The sequence below is a fragment of the Misgurnus anguillicaudatus genome, chromosome 11 (genome assembly GCF_027580225.2).
Source record: "Misgurnus anguillicaudatus chromosome 11, ASM2758022v2, whole genome shotgun sequence".
In the NCBI taxonomy this organism is placed as follows: Eukaryota; Metazoa; Chordata; class Actinopteri; order Cypriniformes; family Cobitidae; genus Misgurnus; species Misgurnus anguillicaudatus.
Genome location: NC_073347.2, coordinates 33150867 through 33162467, shown reverse-complemented (window position 1 = coordinate 33162467; position 11601 = coordinate 33150867). Strand labels below are relative to the sequence as shown.

General features: G+C 37.4%; 1 protein-coding gene across 2 annotated transcripts; it reads left to right on the top strand.

The window, feature by feature from the left end:
• The first annotated feature begins 521 nt into the window (after nt 1-521).
• Nucleotides 522-10071, top strand: zfyve21 (zinc finger, FYVE domain containing 21). 2 transcript variants are annotated; one of them, XM_055170128.2, is made up of 8 exons: nt 522-702; nt 2127-2177; nt 2425-2593; nt 5643-5718; nt 5790-5881; nt 6890-6940; nt 9073-9203; nt 9404-10071. In XM_055170128.2, exons 1-8 carry the CDS (start codon nt 577-579, stop codon nt 9437-9439), a joined length of 732 nt encoding a protein of 243 aa, XP_055026103.1. In that variant the 5' UTR covers nt 522-576; the 3' UTR covers nt 9440-10071. The 2 variants fall into 2 exon arrangements, with proteins under 2 accessions (XP_055026103.1, XP_055026104.1); XM_055170129.2 differs by lacking the exon at nt 6890-6940 and having other exon boundaries at nt 525-702.
• The last annotated feature ends 1530 nt before the right edge of the window (nt 10072-11601 follow it).

Sequence of the window (11601 nt, the reverse complement as noted above, 5' to 3'; positions counted from 1 at the left end):
AATAGTGATGATAATTATAATAAAAATAATAATAACGATAACGATAAAAATAATAAAAATATTAACAATAACAAGAAACGTTATATTTTTGTATTATTATTATTATTATTATTATTATTATTATTATTATCCCAGCCCTCCAGTAACTACATAATGTATTTACAGATAATAAAAAAAAAACTAAAATATAATAATAATAATAATAATAACGATACAAATAATTAAAATATTAACAATAACAAGAAATGTTATATTTTTGTATTATTATTATTATTATCCCAGCCCTCCAGTAACTACATAATGTATTTACAGATAATAAAACGTAAATAAAAATATAATAATAATAATAATAATAATAATAAAAATAATGATGATGATGATCATGATCATGATAATAATAATAATAATAATAATAATAGTAATAATAATAATAATTTTATTTTTATTAATTATAAAAAACAGTAATGGACCCTTATGATGAAATGAGGGACTCTTATGTTGAATTTCTACGTGAGGTTGATGTCTGTTCTCTTCTGTCCAGCAGCAGCTGCGCAGTGCGCACTCATAAACACAAACATGTCCGCTTTGCCTGACGGAAAGAAGCTGGTCCGGAGCCCGAGTGGACTCCGTATGGTACCCGAAAACGGAGCTTTCAACAGCCCGTTTGCGCTGGACGAACCGCAGTGGGTTCCGGATAAAGAGGTAATGAATATTTATCACAGATGATGATCCTGTCACTGTGGTTGGTCTCTCTCTGTGTTTGGGCGTTGTTTGCTCAAGCCAACAAGAGCTATCACAAAATCTTTATAAGTTAATCAGATGATGTTTTAAATAAGATTGTAAGACTTTTGAACAGAATTTATGCAAAATGCATTTGATTATATTTATAAAGTGAAAACTTAAGTTAATATCACACTGATACAAAAATGTTACCTTAAATCTTTTCAACTTTTCACCAGCAGATGTGTGTGCATCTGGATGACGTAATACGCGACTGTCAAATAGCCAGGCCACGCCCTCTCGTGTACATTAGGACAGTGTACTTCATTCCAAACAATGAAGAAAATAGTTAAAATTATATAACTTAACCAGTACCACACTAGATTTATAGTAATAGACATACAGTTCAAGTGTACGGGTTAATAGGTTTCTATCCATTGTAATCTACACACCCATGCTTTACAAACTTTGAAATGAGTGAATAGTATTTAAATATTTTTGGAGCAGATCTTAATGATGCCTTTATATATTAGTTGATGATTAAACTGATGATATTTAGTGTACTGTTAAATTTACTGTTAAAAGCTTACTGTTATTGCTGTGAGGTTACATTACCAACACATTAGTTGTCAGTCAGTCAGCCAAAGTTACTTTTTGGCCTTGTTTTTTTTTTTTTTTTTTTTTTTTGCTGCAAAGCCCAGAAATGACAGCTAAATTTAGCTAAAGTCTCTAGGGTATTTTGCCACACTTTCTGAAACTTTATTGATTCCTACCAAGTTATACAAGTGACTTGTGCTTTTTAAAATGTTACTGTAGCTTAATTGGTAAAGCATTGCCGTAGCAAAGGTCATAGGTTCGAATCTCAGGGAACACATGTGCTGATAAAATGTATACGTGTAATGGACTGTTAGTCCATTTAATACACCGTTTTAAGAGTATTTAAATGAAACATTTCACAAGACTTTTTAAGATGTAAAATAAATATTTGACGTCCCTAGAGTACGTATGTTAAGTTCTTACTCAAAATATCATATAGATAATTTATTATAACGTTAAAATTGCCACTTTGTAGATGTGAGCCAAAATGTGCCGTTTTTGGGTGTGTCCCTTTAAATGCAAATTAGTTTATCTCTGCACTAAATGGCAGTGCTGTGGTTGGATAGTGCAGATTTAGGGGCGTTATTATCCCCATCTGACATCACAAGGGGAGACAAATTTCAATGACCTATTTTTTCCACATGCTTGCAGAGAATGGTTAGCCAAAACTAAGTTACTAGGTTGATCTTTTCACATTTTCTAAGTTGATAGAAGCACTGGGGACCCAATTATAGCACTTAAAAAGTCGATTTTCATGATATGTTCCCTTTAAAGAACACAATAATTTTTTTTATCCTTTGTTCCGTTAGTGCCCGAGATGCATGCATTGTGATGCTAAGTTTGACTTCATTACCAGGAAGGTAAGCAAAGACTTTTCCCCCTTCTTCTCAGTTTGGGTGTATCAGTGTGAAACTCTTCTTGTGCTGTTTCAGCAGTTTTATTTGTTTCTTTCAGCACTTCCCATTTCCCTTTAAACCCCATTTGCTTCCTTTCCTGTAAAATTGTGTTTTTAGTATTTTTGTGGTTATGGTTGTGAACAAATGGTCACATTGATCTGCTTTGTGTAGTTTTAAGTGGACATTGATGAGCGTTTACTCTGTTCGTCAGCATCACTGTCGACGTTGTGGCCGGTGTTTCTGTGATAAATGCTGCAGTCAGAAAGTGGCTCTTCCTAGGATGTGTTTCGTGGATCCGGTGAGGCAGTGCGCAGAATGCAGCCTCATCTCACAGAAAGAGATGGAGTTTTACGACAAACAACTTAAAGTGCTCACTGCCGGTGGGTTCGACAAATGCATACTCAAACTTTTTAGTTCATACATAGGCTATACAACATTTAAGCCGGTAGAGGCCATGTAGAGTGTATTTATGTTACAACACGCCTAGTCTTAAAGGAACACACCGGCTTTTTGGGACTTTGGCTTCACTATATCCCCCGAAGTTGGATGGTTCCATACATAACCCTTTTTTTTATCTCCGTGCGTCCTGTGACTCTGTCTTGCGTACCCGCCGCTGGCTTGGCTTGGCACAGGGACTGGAAGTGGATGGCTTCAGCTGGCATACTGCTCCCAATAAGTGACAAAATAACACCAACATTTTCCTATGTATATGTTGTGATTTTTATAGTCACAGCATGTATAAATAACATGGTCATATGAGACACAGCCATATTTGAACTGTGTACATACTGGGAACTGTGTTCTCGGAGGGCGAGGCGCTGCTACTTGGGCGGAGTGATTTGCACCTGGTGAGGAATAGAGAGTTTGCGCAAGTGTTGCGCTGATCACTCCGCCCAATTAGCGGTGCTTCGCCTTCTGAGAGTGTAGTTCCCAGTATGTATACAGTGTGCTAGCTGGAGCCGTTTGCTTTCAGCCTTTGTGCTGAGCTGGGCTGGCGGTGCGTGCGTCAGACAGAGTTAGGGCGCACTCACACTATCCAAACCAAACCGCACTCGGGCGCGTTTGACCCCCAAAGCCTGGTTTGTTTGACTAGTGTGATCGCTCTGTTCCGCGCCCGGGCGCGGATTGGTTAATCGCGCCGCGGCCGGGTTGCAGAGGTGGGCCGGAGCGCGGTTCACTTTGGCTCAGGCGCGGAAGGCTGTGGTGTGAGCGCAATCGCGCCTGAGCGCGATTCAAAAGGTGAAGACGTCAGTTGCGCGCCCACTCACCTTCATCTGCCTCCGTAAAAACCTTTTGATTCGCGCAGCGGGGTTACGGGAATGTCCGAGCTGCACACGTGACAGATCAACTAAGCAATATGATAACATGTGAGAGGGCTGTCCGTAATCGCGCACCAAACGACTCCGAATAAAAAAACACAGACTTAACATTGCGGTGGGTTCCAGTGTTAAGAGAGCGCTTTACTTCCTGCTTTTTCAAAACAATCGCATCTTAATGACGAAAGCGCGCCCGGACTCGGATCGATACAAAGTACAGTGTGAGTGCGTGCACCTGGGGGAGTAGGGAGGGGTGACAATCGCGCTGGGGCATGGTTTGGTTTGGTTTGGATAATGTGAGTGCGCCCTTACAGGACGCACGATGAAAAGGTTATGTGTGGACTTGTCTAGCTCTGGGGGATGCGGTGAATGAGCTAAAGTCCCCAAAAGTTGACATGTTCCTTTAAGGCAGTGCTTCTCAAATAGTGGGGCAGGACCCCAGGGGGGGCTCGAAGCGACACCAGGGGGGGCGCGAGACCCCAGGGAAAATACTTTTTCAGGAAGTGATTTTTAAAGACATTACACCCCAATCACGCTGATAAGCCGCTTGTGTTTTTTATTATTATTTATTGATTATATTTAATTTTTCAGTATCAATTGGTCAAAAAATATTATACTTTAAATAAGGATTGATTTTTTTATTTCAGGCAAATTGATGCATTTTAAGTCTTTTCTGTTACAGACTAAAAACAATGTTAATAAAGTTATTCTTTGTTGTAATTTAATCGATATTTCTTTTTTTGTGTTTTCTTTTTTATGTTTTCTCAATGTTAATAAGGATACAATGTTTTGCAGATGTGTAATTTTATAGACAATTTATACTATTTACAGTCGCGGCGGAGAGTTGGGGAAGCGCGAACTGTTTACCTCTTCCTAGGGGGGGCGTGTCAGAAAATAATTGAGAAGCACTGCTTTAAGGAATAAACCTTTTTCTGAGGATTTGCTTAATTCTAAATGCTGGAAAAACAATGTGGTGGCCTCTTGTAGGTGTGTGCCGTTGAAATCTACATTTAGACAAAAGCAAATAGCATTAGACTTTAAACCCCTCTTGCATTTTGCAGGATCAGCTAAAAGATTCACCTTGAAATCACATGATTTACTATTTTGCCAAGCAAAAGTTTTCCATGTGCTGTTCATCAATAATTTACTAATAAACTGTGTAAGGACGATCTATGACATACCAGAAAACACTGATCAGGGCCCCATTCTCATTGGTCCTTCATGTCATAGGAAATATATTCGTTAGTTTTGACACACAAAGTCTCAAAGTAAAATGTAAATTGTCTCCCATTCCTCCTCGGGCCATGTCTCAAATAAGATGTAAATCCTCCTCAGACCCTATTAAAGTAAACGTGTCTTATCACATCCACCTTTACTTTCTCCAAAATAGGCTGTCCTCGTTCTGGACTCTGAAGAATTATGTCATTGCTTGACACAGCCTGGTGATGTCTTCAGAATTGGCTTAGGTCCTTTAGGGTACAAAGTAGGGAAACACCAAAGCAATGCCAAAAAGTAGCACAATTGGGTACAACGGTGGACATGTAGAACCTGCATATGATTGAGATGAGATCTTTTTCCGTATTGGAATTCACTACTTATAACGGGAAACCGGAAGAGCTAGTGAAAACATAAACAAACCAGCGCTCGCTTTTGTGATATATCTGTAGTGTCTTATATCCATAAGCAATATTCACATATTAGAATGAGAGATTATAAACTGAGATCTGTGCATTTCCTCTTGACTTCGTCGTTTGACATCCGTTTTTCTTCTTGTGCACTGGTTGGCTAAGCCTAACAGCCAATCAGAATGGTCCGACTCCCAGACGAGCTCCACAGCTGATTCGACATGCTGAATTGGCCTTAAAAAAAGGTGACGTGACTTTAGCCGAAGGTGCAAAACACACCAAATAAACTAACTCGGCTCACGCCCAAATGCACATTATGATGAAAATCAAATGGCCCAATCAAACACAAATATCTTGTGATTCCCTCAGCTTTGAAGCTGTTTACTGTTGCAATGCCATTGACTTTCCTGCAGAAAATGGACATTTAAATGTATGCATATGTGATATGTGTTGTCAAATACACAACATTTAAAATGTATGCATTGCAGGTGGAACATTCGTGGTCAAAGTGGGTTCCTCGGAGAAATCGGAGACCATGGTCTGCCGTTTATCCAATAATCACAGGTATGCAAGCAAACTGGGTTTGTTTAATGTAATATAGCATAAAAATGTAAGATTATGTCTATTTCTCCCAGATATCTTTTCTTAGATGGCGACAGTCATTTTGAAGTGGAGCTGTCTCGCATTTCCACCATGCAGGTTTTGACTGAAGGTTCGACCCCAGGAGGTGAGATCATATTATTTCTTCTAGTCCTTTAATTGCTAGGGGATTACACATTTGCACTTAACACTGACCACACATTTGTATTGGGATGAGGCATTAGTATTGCCAATGTGCACATTGGGCATTTCTAAATGTGTGCTCTTTAAAATATTGCTGCTAAAATATTAATAGTAATAAATCTACAAAAAAGCAAATGCTTGGTTAGATTTTCAACCATCTGGACCCATTTCTAATTAAAATACAGTGCTGTGTGTGTCTATGCATGCAGCTTGTGTGATTCACAGAGGATCATTATCAAAATGTGATAACTTGTAATGGACTGCTGATGGATCCCAGACGCCCATCACTTCCTGTAACTTTCTAATCAATAATGACTTTTACTACTGAATGTGAGGATTCAGCATGAATCTGATCTATGTTTTCCTCCACATAGCCGCTTGGATTCTGAGCGTAGTTATTTACTTGTAATTTAGTTATTTTTTTATTTAAAGCTTCAGTGGGTTTGATAAAATTTATGAAGCTTCTGTAGTCATGTGGCTTCATTTATAAATGCTAGAAAGATTTATGCTTTAACTAAATGCTTGTTGCTGTTAACATTATAGTTTAATTGTGAGCAAACACGACTGTACGCAGCTTATATGTTTATGTATAGACAGCCTTTAAAAGTATTGAGCATTTAATCTGCTTTTTAAAATGATGGCCACTTTCTTTGATGTCCTTTATAGGATATTACACCATCAACCAGTGTAGGGTTTGTTACTAAACTTACAGTAGTGGGGATTACCAAAATATTTTTTTCTGTTTATGTAATGGTTAATTAACCCATATGTGCATTAAAGCACTTCATGATACTGAATGGTCTTTAAGACAAATAAACAGGTGCTTTAATAAATTAAAGTCTACAAATTGTACATTAACATCTAATGCATGCATATATACCTGAGCTTTAAATGAACACTTATCGTCTTCTCTTTTATTTTTTTATCTTATACGTTTCTCTCGTGCATTAAGAGAAAGATATATGCTCTTACACCAGTTTGCTGGACAGTCAAATATCTGAAGGTCAGCGTCTCTCTTCCTCTCAGTCTTTTGTGTTTTCCTTTTGTTTTTCCAGTGTATGCGCCATTCACTTTGTCCTTGTTGTTTATTGGTATACATGATTTAAGTTACCCAGCATGCAATCATTACATATGACCAGATAAGTTGTACAATCTCATTAAAAGGCTGCATGCACCCTGAGATTCCTCAGTTTTCTCTTCAAAACATCACATTTTTCACAGGTTTTCCATCATGCATTTTGTACTTGCTATAGCACTCATATAGTTCATCTTCTGGCACCAAAATTATATTTGATTTTACCACATCTGAAATTGTATAAAGTTTGATTTTTAAAAGATAAAAAAGTAAGTTGGCCAAATGGATAAGTGTACATGACAGATGATGAATGGATTAGTAAATTTTACTAATTTTTACTAAAAAAAGATTAAAAAATATTTATTAAGAATTAATTCACCCAAAATGCCATCCTAAGTGTATAGGACTTTTTTTTAGGCAAACACTGCCTGAGTTATATTAAATAATATCCTAGCTTTTTGGATAGTGCCCCATTTTTAAAGTCACAATAAAATTGAAATAATTTTTTTTTTTTGTAATATTGTGTTTTTTATCTGTGAGCCTTATTGTGTATTTTTAATTTTTATTAACTTGCCCTCATAATCTTTAATAAAAAAAGATTACACTACACATTTTGGGGTGGTTTCCCAAACAGGGATTAGCTTAAGCCATGACTATGCCTTAGTTTAATTAGGAAATATAACTAGTTTTAACAAACATATGTCATAATAAAATTACTTTTTGAAGCAAAACAAAGGGCACTGGTGCATTTTAAGATATGTCCGTGAAAATTGTTTTTAGTTTGGACAGCTCTTACATTTTTTTAGTCTCTAGGACTAGTTTAATCCCTGTCCGGGAAACCGCCCCATAGTCCAACAAGTTAGTCTTCACAGATGAACACAACTTTTATTACTTTTGAATTCAAAATCCTGCTTTTTATATTTCTAGTAAACACATTTACACTTAAAATTTCATAATTTTTTTATTCATCTGTGAAGATTAACTTGTTGGACAAAAAGTGTAAGTTTCATTTGTTAAACACCGAGCTTATTTTTTGCGCTAATCCAAAAGTATATGGGAAAAATTTATGTCTCTATAACTCTATGGATTAATTTTTCATGGATGGATGCACTTTTTGGTGTTTAAAATGGGGCACTATCCAATGCCATTATAAAGCTGAAAAGATCCAGGATATTTTTTAATATACCGTATTTTCCGGACTAAAGCCGCACCGGAGTATAAGCCGCATCATTAAAAATGCGTCATTAAGACAAAATAACACACATAAGTCGCGTTTATTTAGAAAATTATTTCACAAAATCCAAGCCGAAGAACAGACATTTAATCTGGAAAGGCGAGTTATTCAACTAAACAATAGCAGACCGAACAGCAGGCTGAATAGATGTCTGTACGTTAAAGTAATATTATCAGTTATTTAAACGATAAACCATAGCATACAGAACTTACCTGGAAGGTTGAATAGTCTAAATTAACCGAACAAGCCAACTAGCGTTCGCAGACTCGTCATTCTGCATCACTGAATCCATTGAATTACATAAATACAGGAGCAGCATATAGCGGACTCTCGCGGCTATAGACGGTAAAGTTGTCTCATGCCTCATAAATGTCAAAATAAATTCATACTGACTTACAAGGCGCACCTGACTACAAGACGCAGCACCAGCCAAGTTATGAAAAAAACGCGGCTTATAGTCCGAAAAATACGGTAACTGTTTGCTAAAATCACCTATGGTGGCTTGAGGGTGAGTGGTCATTTTGGGGTAAACTAATCCTTTAAGCACTGCATCTGTCCACAGTAGACATAAATTATCTATCAGAATTAGACATTTCATAAAGTCGTGTCAGATGTTCATATCCATATTTCACAGTTATCTTGAGCATCAATGTTTTATATATCACATTCACTCATTGATTCCTAAACTTTATTTGTAATTTAGAAAATACACACAAATGCATTTATCTATCTATCTATGTATATATATCCCAGGGACTGCATGGTGTTTGTTCAGTTTTGGTCATGGTTTGTTTGAACCCTACCACTGATCTTTGACCTCTTATAGGTGGTTCGCTCCGTGCCAGTGGTATGACGCTGCAGTACAAACCAGCAGGAACTCAAAACCTTCAGCAGCTCAACATGGAGACCGCTGATGACAAGCGAGTCGCATCCACCTGGCTCGCCGCCATGCACAAAGTAGGTTCGGGGTGAATGCGTGCATTTGGATAATTTAAACTATTTAAATTTAATTTAAACTATCAAATTTTATTGAATGCCTCAAGTTATATTATGAATATTTTGCCCAGTCCTATTTCTCCCGACGTTACTGTTTTCTGAAGCAAGTTGCTGAAGTTTCCATTATGTTGTTTACGCATCTGTTGCCCGTCTTTCCACAGGCTGCCAAGTTGTTGTATGAGTCAAAGGACCAGTGAAATGATGTGATAAAGCACAGTGCAGGACACAACGAAGCATGGACAGAACAAGAAGAAGGAGAGGACATTACAAAACCAAGTATTGTGTTATTCAGTCTTACATGTACTCCTTATATGCTTGTATGATTTCTATTCAATCCTTCGCTTCTGCTCCCGGTCAAGACAGACCAGATCGACTTTCTGTCTGTGCCAAAGGGAGGACCAAGTTTTCAGACGATTCTCGTGCAATATGGACATGTATGATATTATATAAACGCACCGTTTAGCAGATGCTTTAAGTGTAGTCTCACGTAACAAAGTTTTGTAAACAAAATATATTTTGTCAGATATTCTTATTTTAACACAAAATGTTGTGTATCAACTTTATACTGCCCGAGTATTTACAATATGTAGTGCTTTGGTTTTCTTAACACGTTTTGGTATTGTTTTTCCTACACTACAGAAAGATGTTTCAGGTCTTCATCTGTAAGTTTTGTGTTGAAGTCTGCAGAGAAAGATTTCTCTTTTTTAGAAAACTGAAATTAGGACAGCCAAGTTGCCTGGAGGCATTAAACCTTGTTCTAGGTAATCCGGTTGTGTTTGCTAATTTTCATTTTTCAATGTACACCAAATAAACATCTTGAATCCACAAATGGCCTGTTTATGTCTCAACTAATTTGTTCTTAACATGTTTCTTTTTATTCTGTATTTGGTTTTTGATTGACATTGCACAATTCGAAAACTGAACCAAATTATATGATTAGAAAATTCTCTCTCAAAAAAACAAACAAACAAAAAAACATAAACTTCAGGATGATAACTCAGAAAGGCTATGCATGCATGCTGGAGACATCAGCTGGACAAAGGTGTGTAATGCATTGTTTCAAAAGTGCTTTTTGCTGCGAAAACTCTGATTTAGGATATTTCCCACATAAAATTAAAAGCATTTAGTAAAATGTTCCAGACATTATTTCTGGGTTGAGGTAGAAATTATCCTAAATCTGTCTGGAGCAAACAGTATTAGAAATATGCAATGTAGACATTCATAAATATGACATTAGTTTTTCTTTTTGCCTTACAATTGTTTTTATTAATGCAAAATAAGCTATACTTTGTTTGTATAGTTTACTGATAGCTGTATACAATTTGTTTATATTTTTGTGTACAAAAAGAATTAAGTGCCACATTTAAATGTTTGTGTGTGTCAAACATTTCCATTGCATATTGCATACATAAATATACACTCACCTAAAGGATTATTAGGAACACCATACTAATACTAATACCCCCTTTCGCTTTCAGAACTGCCTTAATTCTATGTGGCATTGATTCATCAAGGTGCTGAAAGCATTCTTTAGAAATGTTGGCCCATATTGATAGGATAGCATCTTGCAGTTGATGTAGATTTGTGGGATGCACATCCAGGGCACGAAGCTCCCGTTCCACCACATCCCAAAAATGCTCTATTGGGTTGAGATCTGGTGACTGTGGGGGCCATTTTAGTACAGTGAACTCATTGTCACTTTCAAGAAACCAATTTCAAATTATTCGAGCTTTGTGACATGGTGCATTATCCTGCTGGAAGTAGCCATCAGAGGATGGGTACATGGTGCTCATAAAGGGATGGACATGGTCAGAAACAATGCTCAGGTAGGCCGTGGCATTTAAACGATGCCCAATTGGCACTAAGGGGCCTAAAATGTGCCAAGAAAACACCCCCCACACCATTAAGCCACCAACACCAGCCTGCACAGTGGTAACAAGGCATGATGGATCCATGTTCTCATTCTGTTTACGCCAAATTCTGACTCTACAATCTGAATGTCTCAACAGAAATCGAGACTCATCAAACCAGGCAACATTTTATTCAGTCTTCAACTGTCCAATTTTGTTGAGCTCGTGCAAATTGTAGCCTCTTTTTCCTATTTGTAGTGGAGATGAGGGTCTTCTGCTGTTGGGGTCTTCTGCTGTTGTAGCCCATCCGCCTTAAGGTTGTGCGTGTTGTGGCTTCACAAATGCTTTGCTGCATACCTCGGTTGTACCGAGTGGTTATTTTAGTCAAAGTTGCTCTTCTATCAGCTTGAATCAGTCGGCCCATTCTCCTCTGACCTCTAGCATCAACAAGGCATTTTCGCCCACAGGACTGCCGCATACTGGTTGTTTTTCACTTTTCACACCATTCT

Excerpts from the sequence above, each read along its gene's own strand:
- zfyve21 (XM_055170128.2), top strand. The coding sequence starts at position 577 with ATGTCCGCTTTGCCTGACGGAAAGAAGCTGGTCCGGAGCCCGAGTGGA. Across the intron at positions 703-2,126 it reads AGTGGGTTCCGGATAAAGAG|TGCCCGAGATGCATGCATTG; the intron begins GTAATGAATATT and ends TTGTTCCGTTAG. Across the intron at positions 2,594-5,642 it reads ACTTAAAGTGCTCACTGCCG|GTGGAACATTCGTGGTCAAA; the intron begins GTGGGTTCGACA and ends TATGCATTGCAG.